The sequence below is a fragment of the Chiroxiphia lanceolata genome, chromosome 5, assembly GCF_009829145.1.
Source record: "Chiroxiphia lanceolata isolate bChiLan1 chromosome 5, bChiLan1.pri, whole genome shotgun sequence".
NCBI lineage: Eukaryota > Metazoa > Chordata > Aves > Passeriformes > Pipridae > Chiroxiphia > Chiroxiphia lanceolata.
The window spans coordinates 53,905,277-53,926,106 of record NC_045641.1 but is presented as its reverse complement, the minus strand read 5'-3'; the positions used below and the strand labels follow the sequence as shown (position 1 = coordinate 53,926,106).

At 38.9% G+C, this 20,830-nt stretch overlaps 1 protein-coding gene across 5 annotated transcripts in view; it reads right to left on the bottom strand.

The window, feature by feature from the left end:
- LARGE1 (LARGE xylosyl- and glucuronyltransferase 1) overlaps positions 1 to 20,830 on the bottom strand; it is a 273,696-nt gene that overhangs the window by 105,757 nt on the left and 147,109 nt on the right. For all 5 annotated transcript variants that reach the window (XM_032687802.1, XM_032687804.1, XM_032687801.1 and 2 more), the window contains one exon: positions 18,037 to 18,160. In XM_032687802.1, coding sequence (XP_032543693.1) covers positions 18,037 to 18,160 — 124 coding nt within the window. The remainder of the gene's footprint in view (positions 1 to 18,036; positions 18,161 to 20,830) is intronic.

The following is a 20,830-nucleotide window of genomic DNA, read 5'->3' as shown; positions in this document are numbered from 1 at the left end:
TCTTTAACTTAAAACTACTGAGATCACACAGACTTGCTCAAAAGTAGAGAAAGTGACAGAACATTTTTAGCCACATTAGTTGTTTGTTACATATTGAAGTGGTAAACTCAAACATTTTCATTTCTTCAGTACAGGCTAAACAAAACACTTCTACAGCTTCTAAAATAAGTTGGGAAACCAAGCTCCATAGCTGGCATTAGGATGTTCCGTGAGCTGTGTTTAATTTTCTTTCTGTGGGACTCAAGTTCTCAAGTATGAAAAGTCACTTCTGAAAGTGTGATATAGAAGTTTTTGAAAAGTTCCTATTTCCCTGTCTGAAACTCCTATTGTTTAATGTTTTAAAGGGCATGCATTACAATTCCCAGATTTTAAGTTTTCCCTTGAGTCATGCTCTCGTTAATTTCAATTAGTATTTTGTCTAGAGAGGACCTGAGTGTTACAGATTTCAGAATTTGTCCTAGCATATTTCGGAGAAGGTAGGCAGAAACTAAGTGCATTCATAAAACTGAGGAGATTTATTCTGTTATTTAACTATTTCATATCTATTCACTGGCACTGTAAAGTTTATTATATGAAACAGCATTTGCACAGAAAAACTCATTGCCTCGAAAATCCTTAAAGGAAACCTTCCTGTAAGAGAATGAGTTCCTAAAATTTATTTGAAGTTGCAAGCGTGGTTGAAGAAAGACTAATAATAGGTGCTTAGAGCACACTTCTTTTTGAATATAAAGTCACAAGGCCTCTGATGATGTAAGCTGACCTGCTCTATTCCCCTTATAATGGCATGCAACCTTCCTCTGTATTCTCAGGATTCCTGTACCAGGGCAGAGCTTTTCCCCACTACTGAGTTCATTAAAAGGACTGAGGGAAGTAGAGCAAACCTTCAAGGAGAAAGAAAAAATTTTAAGGGGGAAGGCAGAAAAAGCAGGTTACCATAAAACAAAGCAAAACCAGAAAGTGCAAACTGAAGTGTGAAGTTTTGTTTGGTTTTTTGAAACCTCAATGCTCCCCAGAAATGTCTTCTATGTGTGTAAGAGAGATAATTTCAAATCCACACCCTCAAAACTCTAGTTATTTGTGGTCTTAGCTCTCCCACAGGAGGGCTTCAGGAATGGACCATCACATCAAGGTGTCAGAAAGCAGTATCTACCTTGCTTTCACAAACTATATTGCTTTGAATCTGCCACTTGACATCCTTGTGTGAGTCATACCTCACACGTTAAAAGAGTTAGTCATTTTACAGACTCATGTTCACTTTTACCCATCCCTATGTTATTAATTTTGGGTGGCATATCCTTCATTTTATTACTCCAAATACAATATATCTCCAAAACAACACTTAATATGCTTATGCAAATAAGCCTAGTAAGGCAGGGGTTCAGATATTGCATGAATAGCCTGAGACAAGCAGAGAAGGTAAAAGGTGGTTGGAAAAGATAGTCACCTTCAAGGTGCAGTTACCTTCTTTGCTCTCAGGATTCCCAATACCACTGCCACATATCACTGAATGGAAGAGATCCTTGCCAGGCAGTTCCTTCTGATCTGGTACACAGAAGCCAAAAGCCTGCCATCCTGAAGCCTGATGTCTGAAAGGATCACTTTTAAAAATTAAAAAAGCAGTCCCTATTCCACATGGTCTAAAACAGCTGGATAGCACGTGCTTGATTTGAGCATATATTGAACCTTGGATTGTCAATTAGTTCAATTTATCTAAAGTTTTCTCTCCCGTGATGCCGAGTTGACTAAGACACAAACAGAAATCCTAATTAGTCCCCAGCATAATTTCTTCATGGCTTTGCTATTCATGAATAATGTAACAGTTCCCAATTCATGCTAGGGAAAACTCCTTACACTCCACAACAGCACTGTGAAGGCTCACTCTCTCTGGGTACTACATATAGTCTTCTGTACATACAGTAGAGAAGAAATACAAGGGCACAGTGTTTGAACAGGTCATTGTCCTAGTTTAGGCCAGGACCTGGAGTTTATTCTATACCACCTCATGTCATTGCCAGGGGTGGGGGAAAGGGACTTTCCTGCTTCTGAGAAGAAGGGTGTGGCTTCCAGTTGAAAAACATGGAGGCTTTGTCGGCCGTTGTTCATTGTCTCAGGGTCTGGGGTTTTTGCACATGAATCTCTCTCTCTTTTGTATACTTTTGTTATTAGTATTGTTACTGTTATTATTAATTTTCTTATCTCATTGCTGTTTCTAGTAAACTGTTCTTACCTCAACCATGATCTTTACCTTTAGTTCCTCCAATTCTCAGCTCCATCCCACCAGAGTGGGAAGAGAGAGGGGAAGAGGGGAGTGAGCAAGCAATGAGTGGTTTGGTAGAGTCTTGGTGGGGGCATTAAATAGGGGAGCACCATTCCTAAACCACAGCAGTTGTTAAGAAGTGACAGTTTAAGATAATTATGGTGGCCTAACTCTTAAAAAAATAATTGCAAAACTCTTGGAAAATTCTGCAACCTTTAAGCTGTCCACTCTGACATAACTGGTAACGTTTAGTCACTTTTCTCAATATTGTCTAAATACTTTCTGTAAGTCTTAATATATAATTTTTCTCTGGCATAGTTAAAATGGCCCATATATGCCGTGTTTGTGAATCATCTGCTTTACAAGCTAGATCAGAGTTGCCTTCAGAGAACAAATATTTCTAGAAGATACATCAGGAAGAAAAAAAAATAGAGTTAGTAAAAGAAGAAAGAGAAACAAAATAGTGTGACATACTTTGCCATAATTCTCAGTTCAGCAGAAACAGCACACCTTGGATCTCTAGCTCTCAAGGTCTGGATTTTTGTTCATGACAGAAGAGTAAAGAATGGTATTTAGCTGGTGCTGACAGTGATTCTTTTAAGTAAGTTAAGTGAAATAGCATCTACTTACTAAAGGTCTTTCACCAGAACCATCTTTATTCTTTCTCTAATTGAAGCCTGAAAATACACTAAATTATCTAAATTATTTTAATATAAAAATTACATGCCCATGAGTCTGCATGCAGTACATAACATCACTCTGGTAAATGCCAAAGAAATGGGAGCAACAGCCTTGATGTTCAGGGATACTTTACCAGCAAGTTGTCTTCCCTAACTGGGCTCTATCACTGGGAAAAGCTGACTAAAACACTGACTAAAACTTGTTGTACACAACCTAACTCAGCTTTCTCACAGTTGCTACCACCGTATACATTTTCATTAGAGCAGAGAAGTCTGATATAGACATACAGCTTTAAATCAAGTTTCCCTGTTTCTGTGATTGAGAGAAGGGAAAATGGCAGCTCTTTCCCTGCTTGTGAACAAATTGTATAGTGACTAAGTATTTAGGTATTTCTATTTTTAAAAACACTTGAGTTTGGCTGCCTCCACATTGTGATCACAACACACAACTCTTATAGCAAGTAATGACAAATATATTCAGCCAGACTTTAACTGTCATACTGTACTTCTTTAGGGAATTGTGTGATTATTCTTTTTTAAATTTTAATATGCTTTTTTCCCCCACAAATAAATGATGAGGAAACTTGCCCAGGCTTCCCAGGTGAGTACTGACTCTCCACAGTAAGTTAAATAACTGTACAAGGGCAGGCCACTTGAGCCTCATTGAAAGGGATAGAGACTTGTAGACTTAGCAGGAAACAAACTTGATAACAACATGAACAGAATGACAGTGACCAACATGGAAGGACAAACAACTTAGGGTGCCTGTATCCTGTCAGATCAAGAGTCCATTGAGCTCAGTAGCTGGCATCTGATAGTGGCTGGTGACAGGTGTCTACTGAAGAATATAAACCCAGGGAAATTCTACAGCAATACTGCCCCCATATATACTCCCACCCTGCAGCAATTTGCAACAGATTTTGGAGCAACAGGTGGCATTTTTTTGATTAATAACTTTTGGTGGATTTTTCATTCATGAATTAGGTTGGTTTTTGAAGTCCTATAAGTTTTTAGCAACATCCTGCTGCAGAGTGTCACAGCTTCTTTATGACTCCTTTTTCTTTGGACCCGGCTATCTACCAGTTTAATTTGGGTCATATTTACTCAGTGTGGTGAGATGGAATTTTGGCTGATGAAACATTTTTCCTGGCAGCATGTCCTTAAACACTTTACTCTGGAAATATGCAACCTTCAAAAATATATTGATTTTGTCACTACATTCACTGCATCTTCCTAGATATGCTGGGGAAAAAAATCAATCAAAATAATCCACAGCTATGACATAGTATCCCCATCCCCACTCCAAATAAAAGACAGCCTTGTTGCTCAGCTAACTTTACAAAAGTACCACTAAGGCCAGTATCTTGCAAGAGCCTGTAGGTCAGATGGCTGGGTTGAGGCATCAGGCTGGGAAACAGCAAACCTGAAGGCAGAAGGTGCCACTTGCATGCACCCCCACCCCTCTCAGAGAGGGGTTAATTAATGGGATCAAGTAGAACCAAACCCACCACCACCCAGACTCAGATTCCCTGTGCTGGGGAAGGAAACAGCCAGCAGCAAATAGAAGTCAGAAAACAGAAGAGCCTGGAGGATGTTGAAAAGGCAGTCTGTAAATTTTGCCTCCTGAGAGCTGACATGCCAGGTTTTGCCATTAAAAGTATCTGGCATCTAGAATATACTGATTAAAATAGAAAAAAATGTGAATTAGGCTTTGTAATGAATGACTTGATGGAAATGTGAGTATCCAAAAGTATTCATCATCTACTTTCTTCAACATAGGCACTATCTTCCTGAAGATTATATTAGTCAGGGTATAAACTAACTCCAAAATCTTAAAAAAAGGTAAACAAAGCAAAACTTCCAGGCCACAGCAAAATCATGAAGAATGTTGTAAATCTGCACAAATCATAGCTGAATTGTTCTGAATTGTATCTGACCCTGATCTGAAAACCAGTGCAATCTACACGATGAAAGAACTTAGAGAAGGAGGGATCTCCGTGAAGGAAAACCAGCCAAATTCATGTCCCAGGTGTGGGAAACAATCCTGGAAATTCTGATGTGTGAATCAGATAACAATAAAGACTGTTATTTCCTCAGATTGGATAAATAACTTTCTAGACACAGCTGATAACTTGTTCTCACAGCTTTTTCATTACTTGCTTAGTGCTTTGCTGCTACTACAAACATCAGAAGTAGCAAGATATTGGTTTTTTAAATCATATGACCTTTATTTAAGTCTTTCATTTTGTTTCTAAACTGGAGGAAAATACTGCCACCATTTTAATGGCTATCATATAACTAAGGGGTTTTTTGCAACACAAAGCCCAAAAAGAGAGGGCAAACAAACAGTATCGATTTGCTGGCACAAGACAGTTTTCTTGATGGACAGTTTTTCTCATCACTGTTGTTCACAGATTCATCTGTGTGAATCTTCATCTGCCGTAAATATTTGCCACACCTTTCCCCACATTCCTGAAACCTGAGTCACAATTCCAGCAGCACTAGAATAGATCAGGATTAGTTCTAGGATAGTCCTCTCCGTTTCACATTGACTATACCTCCCCCAGTGTTTAAACTCCAGGCAGAGACTTTCTCACTGTCTTGCTTCCAGGAAAGCAATATCAATATATTGTTGCTGAGACTGGGTTAATTGAATCATTGAGAAAGGAGGGAAATAGCAGGTTAACTTTTAAATACGGGTATAACATTCATGCTTGTCTCTAGCTGTGTTTCTTTTTTAAAGATAATATTAATAATAAAAGAAAAATCTGAAGTGAGAGAGAGAGAAATTCCAAGTCACCAAAGGGAAGAAGAAGGTGACTGTCATCTGTAATAGTTTCCTCAGGAGGAGAGCCAAAAGGAATCTTCTGGCATCTCACCTTTGGAAAATCATTGCCTTTGCTCCATCCTATCAGGTATCCAGCAAACGTTAACAGAAGTGCCTTATTTAAATGAAAACAGTCTCTTCTGTTAATGTTTGCTGCATAACTTGTAACTTCAACTTTGAATTTAGCTTTTTCCTGGGTGATTCACAGGTTTCAATTATACTGATATTCCCCCCATAACAAGTCCTTACTATTTATATGAATGGTTGTCAAGGAAACCAGAAATCCAGCAAAGCTGGTTAAGTTTTCTAGATTCAGAATTTCTGGTGCCTGAGTATTTTAGGAAATAATAATAACTCACAATAAGAAACGACTGTAAGGAGACGGGAATTTATACATTTTTGCTAAAATTATTTTTCTATTTCTGCTGGCCTTTGCTGCTGTTGTTCTTACTCATCACAGAAGCACTGCTGACTTTAATAGAATTCTGCCTCATCTTTCACTTTAAGAAACAGATGGTATCTTCTACACATACATGCAACAAGTTTGGATACAAATACCAGTGAGCAAAAAGGTTGAGATAGAAATGGATGATTATCTGAACCTCTGGTTCCTCGATAATGTAGAGCAAATGCAGAAACCATGGAGCAAGCCACAACTGGGAAGGAAGATTAGATATTAAAAATGCAGAACAAACAAAACCTCCCAAATCAGCATCAGCATACAGCAAAGGAGAATAACTGCAAATTAATTCTCATCTCTGTAGCAAAGACCATAACACAGTCTGACTGATGCTGAGTATTGTTTTTCTTCTTTTTTTTTTTCTTTCTTTCCAAGTCTATCACTAATACACACACACACAAAAAGGGCAGACAAGTGGGAAAAATCTGATTTAAGGATGCTTCTTCAAACCAACTTCCTTAATAACAAAATTAACTGAGGGTGCCAAGAGCTCATCCATGCTCCATGTTTGGAACCAACGTGCTTTATATGGATGAAACTGCAGACTGTTATATAAAGTAAAATTGATGTGTTTTTTTTGTTTCTGCCATTTAGGTAACAAGACATTCAGCCAAACCTTTTTTTCGGAAAAGAAATAGCCAAAAGATAATTCACTTACTGGGATCTTAGAGGATTATCTTCCTCCCCTTAGGTATTTGGCTAGCTTTCCTCCCACCTTGCTTAGCCCCATCAAACTCAAACAGCCAGTTCCCATTTGAGTCTTTTTCTTTACTGGCCGATTTGAGAAATTCTAAATTTTCTCCACTGTTTCTTGCTATCTCCAAAATGCTGAATGCCTTCTTTGTTTTTCTCTATTCATTTTTGCAAGACGAGACTGCAGAACACAAGAGTGTGGCCAGTCTCAGTTAGTGCTGTTTCTTGTTACTTTGGGGTCTTTGGCCTCAACTACACTGTTTCCAGTGCAGTGGTCAAGGGTGGAGGACCTACAAGAGTCAGACCATCCTAAGAGAGGTCAGTGATAACCAGGCAGACACCAGCCTCCCAGTCCTACCTCTCTAGAAGAGGCAAAAACTCAAGCCTTCCCTAGAAGATAAGATAAAGCCTTCTTTTTTTTTCCTTCCTGTCAGTGAATGAGTGAAAATACACACACAGGCTGGTCTAGATAAAATGGCAGGAAGCCAGAGCTTTCTGCTAAAAGCTGACTGACAGGTAGATCCAGCTAGAATTTGCCCAGTGGTGAAAAGTAACTCCTGGCTGCCCTTCTCACTTCATCTGTTTGGAAAGATAAGAAAGATCAATTGCCCACTTTAATTGCTAGTGAACTCAATCAACAAGCTTTTTGTACTAATCCATCAGGGAAGATACAAATCCATGAAAATACCATCATTGTCAGCTTTTTAACTTTATTAACTATGCAAATACATGCACATTAGCTGCAGCCATTATATGTTCTAGCAAATTTCCATGCAGCTCTTGGGATCAAAGTCCAGAGGCATCCAATCTGTATTTTGCATGATGTCAGGATATTAAACAGGTGTCATCAAGACTCACTGTTCAGAATAAAAAGCAACACCATATCATGCATAAACACATTATGTTGAACAGAAACAGCCTCAGCTCACTGATGAAAATTTATCTGAAGTGGGATTTTTTTCCCTACTGGAAAATTCATGCAAGAGTCATTTTTTTAAGGATGATGAAAGAAGGCTGCAAAACAGTTATGGTGACTATTGCTAACTGAGTAAAGCCTGACAGGAAACTGAAGGTCTAAAATATCAGTTATCATGTGCACAAAAATCCCCAACGAAACCCCAAAAATACTGACGGAATGACTTCTCACCTGTTGAAGACTGAAACATCTTGTCCTGTTTGTATCCATACAAAACCATATGTACTTCAATGCAACAGCCAGAGTTGCATAAGAAAGAATCATAGGATATCTCAATTTGGAATGACCCATAAGGATCATCGAGTCCAACTCCCTGCTCCATAGAGGACGACCTAAAACTAAACCACATGACTAGGAGGGTCATCCAGATGTTTCTTAAATTCTGTCAGGCTTGGTCTCACGACCTGAGTTCAAGACCTTGGTGGCGTGACCCTGGGTAGCCTGTTCCAGTGACCAACTTCCCTGTCAGTGAAAAACCTTTTCCTGATGTCCTAGGATGATGTGTGGAAACTACGTGGGGAACGTAGCTTCCATCAGATCTCTGACACAGTAATAGGAAGTCAAAACATAGCAAATATATATGAGAAAAAGGATTAATTCTTCTATTCCGAAGAAAATCTCTACCCACAATCCAGCACCTCACCAGCAAAATCAACTCTCTCCAGACCTAAGCTCTTACTTTTTCTGTCTTAAAAGTAAGAAAGAATGGTAAAAATTCAACAGCTGAAAATGCTGCATCGAAAAAGAGGCCATTAGTGGGTGGAACACACATCCAGCTAGTGGAATAAATGCTATATCCCATAAAGAACTATTAGTTCTCTTATTTACAGGAAAAGCAAAGAATTTGCAGGAAAATAAATCATCCTCCATCCTGCAGGGTTGGAGGCCAGGTGAATGGGATTTCTTATATCGCAATTATTTCTTCAAGAGAACAAAAATTACACGAAGCAGTGTTCTTTTCTCCAATGGTAAGTATTACAATAGATCAAAACTCCTGGGCACTAAAAAGCTCCAAGAACACACCTGGAATAAAAAGGATAATAAAGGATAAAATGTATTACAATTATGAACAAGCAAAACTAACAATAACCTAGTATAAGCAGTGAATGTGACTGGTGGGGGGGAAGTGTTCTTTTTCTTTGTTATTAGAAAGAGCTAAGATGTCTCTCAAACAGTGCAGCACTAACTAGAGAAACAATCAGAAGAAAATAAAGACATTATTTGGAAAGCTGGGTTCCTTCAAAGCAAGAAATACTGAACTTTAAGATCATGACATGTCTCTAGCTTATTGCCTAGGTTCTAGTTAAATATTGTCAAATACTTCAGAGAGCAGTTAATTTGCATGAGCAGTGTTTAAAGGAAGTGTCCATGTAGCAGGCATGTATCTCTTACACTTCTTGAAACATCTGATGTAAGGGCTAAGACCATCAGTGTCACCTTAATTCCAGGTGAATACAGATCCTAAATGCCTGATTAAAACAATACAGATGGAGCTATTTTATAGGCTTTCATCTGTGTCAGCTAAAAACTGTGGAATCCACTCAGCTGTGAAAGCAGTCAAAGCTGAAATAATGGAGGAGTATTTGGAAAAACTATCAGTGATAAAAACACTACTCAGTTTTCATCTTTGTTTCTGAAAGGGTGAGACCTAGACACCATCAACTTAAACTCAAGGAATGAAACTTTTGCAGGATTAAGTCAGTTTGATCTGCAAAGTGGTATCTCCACTAAGAGAAAGGAAATTTCTCAATTTAGAAATTTAAATGTTCTCACATCAAGTTGACTCAAGAAGAGGTACCACCAATGGCATCTCAATAATGTTATCATATATCTCCCCTTTGAAGCAAGTACTCAAAGTCTGAATCAGCCTGAACACCCTTGCCTGGACTGAGATGGTTTATGAAGACCTATCAGAAGACTGACTTCAATGTGTTCTTGTGCTATGTCAGGCATACAGCATGGCTTGTCATTTCCATCCAGTGCTAAGAAAAAGGGTCATACAAAAAGGTGTGCCTAGATAAGATGAACATCATTTTTCACCACAAGAATGACTATTTCAGCCCTAGTTCTTCAGAATACTTTGTGCCTACACTGCCTGCTGAACCGCTCCATGGGAAGTAGCTCACATCTGAACTTCTGTGCAACACTTCCCTGAATCTCACTTGTTTCTCAGAAACAAGACAACACCAAGTACTTTACAAACTATGAATTCTAATATTTTCAGCTCCCTGGTGGTGAATCAAGAATATTCTTGGAGTCCTTTTAGCCTGCTATCTTTTTTCAGCTTATCAGTCAGACATAGAAATACATATAGGTCAGTTCTTTGTAAATCTAAAAGCAAAAATCACTAAATGTTCCAGGAATATTCTCACATCAATACTGAACCTGACTAGGAATGCCCTGAACAGTTACTGCTATTCTTCTATCAGTAATCGAATGCCCTTTGACAGGAAAGTGTCCTTGTGAGCAAGTGAAAAGCCATTAAGATCTAAGACCATCTAAGATCTAGTCATTATATGTCTTCCCAGCTTTTTATCTCTAGTACCAAGAAAAAAAATTGTGCTGGAGCACAGGGTGACCATAAACTCTCTCCAGCAAGTACAGGGGATATACAACCCACACCCCTCATGCAGATCAAAGTGTTAAAACAATTTCTGCACGTCCAAGGTTAGGACAGCAAAATGTTTTTATTTCTCATGGATGGATGACAACATTCTAAGAAAATGGGTACATTCACGTAATGGGGATGCATAGGACAAATAATAGTTGCAGCAGTTGGTTCAAGACACTGTGCCTTTTTTTCTTTTTTTTCCAGGGCACCGTTTTTAATTTTTCTCAAACTGAATAATTTTTGCAAAATCTCATGTGCAGTTATTCATCTTTTTCTCATTCTCTGCTAAAATTGCCTTCCCTGGAGGTGCAGCACATGTTGCTGCAATGAGCAATGTTTAAGAAGCTGAATGCCAAACAGAAATCCTTGCTATTGAAATGTCACAGTCAGCTACTATGATACAAATGTGGGTGATGTACGTGGAAGGGAGTTGGCTCCTTATTCGTCACTTCACATATGTTACAAAGAGCAGCTACACTGGCTTCCTGGTGGAGGCAATACAGAACAACTGTACTGCGTTTCCCCAGAAGCGAGAAAAAGGTGGAGCTACAGAGAAGCCTACAACAATTAGAAATAAGTTACAAAACTAACCAAGAACTTCAATGTTTTTTCAAAGTACCAGCAACAGCAGGAAAGTATAAGAGGTTTACAAAGGCAGGCATGAGGCTTTCTTTTGGAATAGCAGAAGCACTGCACAGCACAGTAGGCAGACTGGGACCCTCGAAGGAGGCCCAGAAGTACTGCGCCTTCTTGCATCACATCGGGCTTCATCCCAGTATACCAAACTCTTACAGTTCCAAATTTCAAATTAACTGATAACATTTGTAAATCAAAGAGAAATTACGTAAAAATCTGCGAAAAGCTACTCCACATTTGGTATCTTGCCTCCTTCCACAAAGTTAGAGGTGATGCTGCTCATGAAAGCTAGATGTCACTAAGCAGATGACAACTGCTGGAAGTCAGAAATGGCACTATGACCAATTTCTGACCAGCCCCACCGGTTTCCACAGCATTCTTTCATGACTACCCGTTTAGAATAGGCAGAATTCTAAGATCCAGTTTGATTTTATGTGAAATTACTTTCTTCATATTCTAGGTCTCAATAATAACAGAAAACACATTTAAATAATAGTCTGTTAATGTTGCATGGCTTTTTTCTTTTTTGTGCAGAAGAGGGACTGGGAGGGCAGAGGAAGTTCGGCTTAGGCTACTCACTCTGCACAGATAGATTCTGACCAGTTCACAAAGGTTCCACTGTGCTGGGGAGTTTGAATTGCTATCTGTTTCTTGGTAGATACTCATTTCCTTCCAAACAGTCTGAAGGAAAATATCTTGGCTTACAAAACCTGGTCTGTTAATGTCCAGTTGTGTATTTAAAACTATGGATAAAAGACCCTGTTCTTAACATGGTATCATTGTGTCACAACCACAAGCATATTTTATCACCTGAAACTTCATGTCTCTGGTATTCAGTATGTTCATTAGCAAATACACAAAGTCTCAAATATAATGTGGAAATTCAAATCTAAAACTAAGCCATGCAAGTTATAAAAATCTGTACAATGTTTTGATTATAGACTTTGGTTTTCAAAATCTTAAATTTGCATTTTAAAAAAAAATTAAAGAGAAGGGAAAAGGGCAAGAAGAAACAGCAATCTATGCCTATTATTTCACTGATGTGCAGTAGGCCAGTTTACAGAAAGACCGATGAAACATAGGAGCATTCCAAGCCCACCGTAACTTGTAACAGTATTTGATCAACACCTCAGTGCTGTAGAAACACTTTAATTGAATACTTACCACTGTGTAAATGAATGTAAACATTAACAGATGCTGTGTTTCTCATTCTGTATTGCATTAATAGCAATTAGATCTTGCATATGAAGTGGAAAAGAAAGGAAGGAAAGTAACGTACTTCTGCTTTATAACTTTGTATGTTTGCCTCTGAGGCATACAGTGAACTACTTAACAGATAAATAAACATGCACTGCCCTTAAGCAATATATAATCTGCATGCAGTGCAACACAAATACAGTCTAACTGTTTCAACCTCTGATAGTTAGGGGTTAGTCACCATTACCCTGAAATAAATTGTTATGGATGGCTACTTCTGCGATATCCAGTGCAACTGCTTGACCAGGAAGATGATGGAATGCAGGAGAATGCCTGTCAGTTTTGTCCTTCAAGGCTTTATCAACACTACTATTGTTGTCACCCTATGCAGCTGGTGTGAAAAACAACAAGCTAATAATCTGTTTATCAAATACACTCTCACATCTTCCCAATTGCCAGTGAGGTCCCTCTCTCCCATGTTCAGCAGGTGGTATCTGCCATTCTGTTGGAAGTATTTGCTTGACCATGGTTCCAAAATTGGTATATGGCAATGTACGGTACATACAGCCCTATCTATGCTATCATTCATTGGAAAAGCTTCTTCTGGTAGCCAAAGATTTCATGGCATTTGAGATGCTTTTAGTGTAATTTGCTGCAAAGGCATTTACACATAAAGAATATTTTAAAACAGCTAAAAGGATACTGACTTAGAATAATTCTTGTACTGGCAAGACAATGTGCCAGAAAGGACACTTGGTTGCTGCCTGGATGGTAAAGAGAGTCTCCATAGTAAGGGTCCTTGCAGGGTCATCTTAGTTGGATTGAGTGAGACTCCCTAAAACATGTTTCTGTCTAAGTTTTGTAATCCAGCTGGCGTGTGGTCCTATGTGACCACTACAAGACATGCATAATGCACTGATATAGATTACCTTAACCTATATACAAAACATTTCCTATCTTAAGCATGTACAAAAGATTGTCCCACATGATCATTTCTACACATACAGGAACTGTTTCTATTGATTGTCTTACCCTTATACAATTGATTAACTTTGCTGCAGGAACTGTCTGGGAATATCTGGGACAACCAGAATCTTCACCCAGGATGTTAATCGACATGCTTAAGCATACAAATCGGTCTAGGCACAGCAGGCCCGGGAAATCTCAAGAACTGTCTGAAATTCCCACTGGGATAGCTCTTCTAACAAGCTGTCAAATACTTCTTGTGCAGATGGCCAGCAGTCCAATCAATCACCTAGTTTCAACCTGGTCTGCTGTCTCAAACCAGCCCTTTATCTCACCTATGCAGATGACAAGCCTGGGAGTTCCTGGACCACTCTGGGAATTTAAGCACATTGAGAGTGCACACAAGCACAGCTCTGAGACTCAGCTACACTATGATTATAAATAAAGAATTAAACTTTATTTTTCTGCTTAGATCTCACAGTCCTTGCCCATCTATCTATCCAAATGACGTCAGCGACTGACCTAGTGAACTGCCTTCACAGTTCAGATGGAAGTGGCTAAGAAATTACTCATCTCATAATTAAATAAAGGCCTAAAGTTATGTGATCTTTATGCCATGCATTGTTCCAGCTTGGTTTTGCTCTCTGGATCAGACCACTGTTTTTGACTGACTGTGCAGACTACAACATTTCTGATATGAAATCACCTAATGCAGCACTGGTAGTCAGATTTGTGGACTTCTATTTCCAGGAACAGTAAAAGCTGGAATATTGTCCACATATGCAGCAAAGTATGGAGCTTTTCACATTTCATTTTCAGGTCAAATGCTCATCTACTACAAAAACCCATTCACCATCCCTTTAAGTTCACAAATCAAGAAATGCAGCACATTTGTAGGCTAAACGATTTAAAGGAGATGGCTTTTCTGCTTTATCAGTGATGAAGAAACTATGTTTATCTGGGCCATCAAGATTTACTCACAGCAGAGCAGGCAACTGCTCATTCTCCCTACTGCTTTCTTCAGTCCACGTCATGTTGTCATCAGTCTGTCAGGCAACATCTCGGAAAGCAAACCTACCTCATCCGTATTCCACCCATCACACATACAGTACTGCTTTATCAGCTGTTCCTTCTGCTCTGGGACAATGTGGATCACAGTGGGTTTAATGCTTATACCTCCTTGTGAGTGAACTGACATGAGATTTCATGTTAAATAACGAAGTACAGAAGCCAGTTCTCATGCTGCACATCTTCAATAGTTTGTTCTAGAGTTTCCTCATGTAAGACTGAACTGAAAAAAATCACAATATCCTCCAGCCTGATATGTGCAAGTCACAGCTGTAATATGTCTTTTAGATCAATGTTTCACAGGTATGTTTTTCTCTTTTAATGTTCAAAGAAGACAATTTTCAGTTTCCAGTTATTTTTTGGGATGCATTGCTGTAATAGATACATCTACTGCACTAGGATCCAAGCTGAATAACATGACTAAAGTGATCACCATAAAGTGAATCTACATTGCCAAGTAACCATCTAGTTTGTAGTCACAGCCGTATGTGACCACATAAATTTGGAAGAGTTATTTAACTACACAAATCCACTACAGTGGGCCATCCTGAGTAGAACAAGAATGAAGTCTGTAGCTATGGAATAGCTCAATTACTGGCACCATTATCAACTGCCCACACTTCAAGGATGCTTATTGCTGACTACTAACTGCATGTAGCAAGATTAGTTAAGGGGAGAGAGTTCACAATCTGAACAGCTTGTAAGTTGAGGGAGAGCTTTTAAGCACCAACCTATCTCCCTTGTGGTTATTGGCAAGGAGACAGGCCAAGTTATGCTGGGGGAGGTTAACGATCATCTTAGTAGAACTGGCTGCTAAAATCCTCAAACTAATTGGTTTAAAGAAATATATCCAGCAAGCTCCCATCTCAGTTGTGTCTGACCCTTTTCCTGGAAATGTTATCTTGGCTCAGCTCCAAAGTCAAGTCTCTCCCCCTTCTACCCCATCCCTTATCACGTGCCTCAAACAAAGATACACCTTTGTCCGGTCATTCTTTTCTGTGCTCCATCCCTCTTCCAAGCAGGCTGCTGTTAGTTCAGCAGCACCTGCTTTTAGGGAGAGAATGAACATAGGCTCTTCCTGGTGCATTGGACGTGAACAGCTGTGTCACCTTGCAAAAGGGAAAATAAGTCTTCTCTAAATTTTAAAAGGAACATCTGACATGCTTAATTCACAGCAGCAAAGTAGATATCTTGGTTTGCTGGCCCTAGAAATTATGATATAATCAGAGGTACCTTGTCTTCCCTTTCTTGCAGTGAAGCCTCCAGTTTTCCTCTATAACTTGAGAGAAAACAACAGCCACAGCTGAGCCTAATTTTCTACGCCTTCTTTCAGGACACTGGTTGCTTTAACTCTAAGCTAAACAGTATGCATTTTTAAGAACTGTAGGATATTTTAAGAAACACTGCCAAACATTTTGGTCTCCAAATTCTGCCTTTTAAAAAACTAATACACTAGTGGAAACTGTAGCCCCAATTCTAAATAGCTACTTGTAAACAAAAAAGCATCCATACTATTTATGGAGGATCTAATATTAGGTGCTCCCTTCCACTGTTTGAGTGGAAACAGGAGTAGAAGCAGGATTTTTCCCAGGACTTAAGGGCTTAAGCTAACATGCCAGCTCCTGGTGCATTAGAAGGAAGAGGCTGGAAGCTCATACATATCCAATGAGAAAAAAATAAACATGAAATAAAATGGTTTTTGTAGCAACTAAAATGTGTTCCAAAACAATTGAACATTGGTGAACAAAAGCTAAGCAGAAAATTCTCATGCTATTGTTCAGTCTAAATCCTTTTAAATGTCAGGAAATGGTATTGATCACATGTTTAAAAAAGAACTATGGAGGGTCATTTAAAGTGAAACATAATATATACTGTAACAGTGGATTCATAGATGACTTCAGAGAAAGACAGACTTCCTAGTAAACATTCTAGCGTCAGCTCTATGTTTTCTTAACACCAGCCAGCATAATATAGCTCCCAAGAGTACAGGTGAAATACATGAACCCAAACCAATCATTAAATCCTCTCTATAGGCTATGTAGGAAACAAATGAGATGAGCTCCTACAGCTGTCTGTAAACAGCTCCTCTGTCTTTGCTAAAACTTGCAGAATGATCTGGATATGAGCCAGCATCATACCTGACTTTTTAAAACTCCATTTGTATTTACAACTTTTTGCTCTCCTTTGGCAGTGTCTATCACATTCACCTATGCTGAGCACTACATATTGTGGTTTTTGGCTACTGAAATAAGGGAAATTGCTAGGTATGCATTATGAGCCCTGAACGAGAGTGGCAAACCTGGAAAGATGTATATATGCATCAGTACCTCCATCCAGTGTGAAAGCTGTCCTCAACCTAAATCCTATGGGTTACATGCAAAACAGCCAAGTGTTGATTTAGGTCAACGATTGTATAAAAATTAAGGCTGCGTGAAGACAGAGAGACAAAACAAGAGTTTGCTCTTTAGCCTCCTATTTGCAAAGTGCTTTGCCTGTAAATCAGCAAGTTGGGGATAACTGAAGTAAGCTCTCTTGGTTATTATTTACTGAACTAGATTGGACGATACCCAAATGACAAGAAGGAAAACACTGAGAGGTCTGTCTTCCCCAGCTGAGAGGCTAATTAAAAGCCCTACAATTTGCAGAAAAGCACATGTAACATAGACATGTACAAGATTTATAAGAACAAACCTCCCCCTTGCTATGAAGCTATAAAGAACAGAAGGGAGATCTCTGGCTAATTAGGTTAATATCAGCTTATGGCTTCATGTAGAAGAACCGCAAAAAAAATGAAGCCAGTTAGAAACAAAGCATTTTTCTCAAGGATCATTTTTTCCCTTTTCCATCTCTTCTGAAACCTTTTTGTATTCGAGATTCTACAATATGGAGCTTACCCCTTAATTAGTACAGCAATTTGCTAAATCTTGTTTTTTCCTTGTTTCAGGGTGCTGTTCAGAACAGGCTGATAAGTCATACTTATTGCCACCAACTCCAAATGCTAAAATCTGAATACTTCGTTCTACCTCCACAGCTCAAAAACATGCAGCTCAAAATCAATGCTGTGCCTTCGTGTTCTAATTTAAACTTTGTAACTATGAAAAGATAATTATGTTTTGAGTAAGTGACTTTCTCCCCTTCTTGGAACGCTTTTCATATTTGTTCCTTTTGAAAGGGCATCCAGATAAAAAAAGGTAGCTATTTCAAACTATAGTATTGATACTTTGTATATGAGTGTACATACGAGTATATGTACTTATGGTGTTACACATCCATGCTTAAGGAATGCAAGGCAGCTGAGTGTTTTCACTAAAGACTTGGGCTTATTGAATAAGATACTTACGATTCCACCATTCTACTAACAAGAAGTCTCCTTAGCAAAACAGAATGTGATTAGATGGACAGCCAGAATCCTCTTAACAGCAGGTAATATTCTAAGCTGCTAAACATATTCCATTAGCAGAGAAACTGCCTTGATTTTAGCCATTTAGCATCTTTTAGTTAAGTGTAACTGAGGTTCCAGTCATGTGAGTTGGAATTAGTCTCAGTCAGGGAGAATGTTTTAGCCAACTGCTCCCCTGCAAGTCACCAGCCAAAAGAGATTAATAAAAAAGGGATGACATGAAATCAGAAGTATATGATTAATGCCTGTGCACGTCTGTCTTTACCTTGAGCTCATCTGCATCATAGAAGTCTATGCGCACAGCAGGGACCATCCACGTCTGGAACAGAGTTGCCAAGATCTGTTTGGCAATTGCATCTGCGATGAGGTGAAAGTGGAGCGGGTTTCGCCTAATATTGAGAAGGGAGAGAAAACCATTAGTTCAAGGGTTCCTAATTCCTGTTGCTAAAGGACAACATCAGAATGTACAAAACTTTATCTACGCCTAAGATGTCAAGTTTAAAGTGTACAGCATGTTCAGTGGAGTCCTGCTCTGTGGCCAAAATGCTGAGACACAATTGAACATGTATGACAATAATAGAAATACTCATTCAGTTTCTGGGTGGTTGTAAACAAATGTAGATCCTTTGACTTCAGTGGAATGCAACGATTTATAACAGCTAAGGATCTTGTTCCTTCTACTGGCTCCTTAAAAGAAGGCTATGTTAATCTCCCTTTGGGGACTTGAGCTATGAATATGCTGGCTTTCAGTTTCTAGGTCAATCTGGCAACTTATCTTTGTGGTAAGAAGTCTGTGGAGAAGTGGAGGTGCAAGGGAAAGATAAAAAAAAATAATTTGAATTAGGTGATATTCCAGGACCCATTAGTTTACATAGTTCTTTTCTACAAAGCAAACTTGAGGAATCAACAGCTGTCCTACAGAAACACAAAGCTAGATGTTTCAAGTGAGTGCCTTCTAGCTATTCACTAGCATAGTGAATAGAATGGAGATTGCACATCTTCCCACATCCTTTTCCTAAGAGGGAGGGATAGTTAAAGGCAGGAAGAAAGAAAACATTTTACTTCAAAACACCAGAATTGGGTTCACCTTGGTAGTTACAGGACTCGGGCTAATTGAAAAGCTTCAAAACAAGATGAGTGAAGCCAGTATCAGCAAGACTGGCACCATTTGCAGACTGTATGGATTTTTCTATAGTAATGTGAACTTGGACATTACAAATACCTTGTTTAAACCCCTTAACCTCACTCCCTCTTTGAGGGACTGTAAACAGTAAAATTTGATCTTAACTTCTGTGGTAGGAGTACAAAAACCTGTCAGTGGAAGTTAGTCATGAATTTGTAGTCTTCCATGTTTATCCCTAGCTTAGCAACTTTTCCTGTTAGCAGAGAAGGACAGAGTTTGCAAAAGCCATTAAGACGACAGATGGTTTGTTTAGGCTTAAGCATCGGCTCAATCTTTCTTTGACTTCTAGGGTGGAATAGTGGTCTCTCATTTCTATGACATTTATAAAGCTAAATGGGTGTACTTCTTAATTGGTATTTTTCATCTAAAAAGATGTTTCAGATGTTGATTAAAGTTAAAGATGACTGATGCTACTATATTCTTCAGTGTGAACAAGAAGTGAGGAAATTTATGTTAGTTCAGGCCAATGTACCATTACACTTTTGGGCTTAACCCAAAAGATGAAGATTATTTTTTCTCCATTTCCTACACTAATGAACAATATGTGCCTTCCTCTTTAATGTTTCTCTTCTTTCTTTGATGAGTAATACTGCTTCCCACTGAACAAAGTCCACAAGAAAGTGTAAAAATACATATAATGGTTCATAGAATCATAATAGACCTCTCAGCAGAAACAGGAGATTGTTGTGAAAAGCAATGTGTGGTTGGATTTTGCAGTGTTAGAAATGCTGCATCTAAGATCCAACCCAACACCCAGGGTTGCCAGTGAAGCTGCTGTATTGGCTTCAAGGACACTGTGGATCACATTATGAGCTTACAGGAAAAGCAGAAAAGGGGTGGGTAGAAGCCTTATATATGAGATAATCATGATGGAAGAATAAACCCACAGCTGATCTGCATTTAACAATATCCAAAACAAAAAGTCACAACATGCTCTCCAAAAAGACAAAGGTCCTTCAATCTCCAACTTGCCCTGGAGGGAGGAGGGGAGAGGGAAAAGCATAAGCTGCCAGCTGCAGTGTCCCATTACCAAGCTTAAGGGATCACAGCAATTACATCTGCTTCACTAGCCCAGCAGGAGAGCAGAAGAGGACATCCTGGCTCATGCAGATTCCGCAGTAACCAGGCACCTTGCCAAGAAAAAAAATTGGGAAATAGCAGTGATCAGGAAATACATCTCATTAGCAGAGACAAGGCCGAGAGAAACAAAGTACAACACCAGCATTGCATACAGGCAAAGTAGTATCTCAAGACAAATAGATGTTGAATGTCAACATACACATCCTACATAGGTCCCTCTGCTTAGCAAGGGCTGAGTCTGGTAGGACTATTTCCCAGCTGGTGTTCTTCAGTAACTTCTTTTCCTTTTTTTTTTCCCCAGGGTTATTTATCCATATATTGTAAAGTAGAATAAGAAGAGTAAAAAATCAGTTCAGACCAAGATATCTCTGTCTTCCTTCAAACCCTCATTTAGTTAAATGGAATTGATATAAAATATCAAGATGAAACATGCTAGTTGAAAAGAAAAAAACTGACTCAAAGACACTCAGATGTTCAGTAGCAGTTTATACTTATCTGAATGACCCAGAGTGTATGAAACTTAAATGGGAACAAGTGGGTGACATTTTCTTTAGTTCGTCTCCTACTGGGAAAAAGAAAAAAGGAGTAGCTGAACTCCCACACAGAAATCTCTTTCAAGTTGTTAGCCTCGTGGTAAAGATTCAGCTGCAAGGAAAGTGTATGTCAGAGGCAAGGCAGAAGATTATCACTTACAAAAATATATCCCCAAAACAGTATAGTGACCTGATGACATCTACAACTAAATGTGCATCAGCCACAGAAAATTTTTCTCCAGATGATCTTTTAGTTCTGTGAA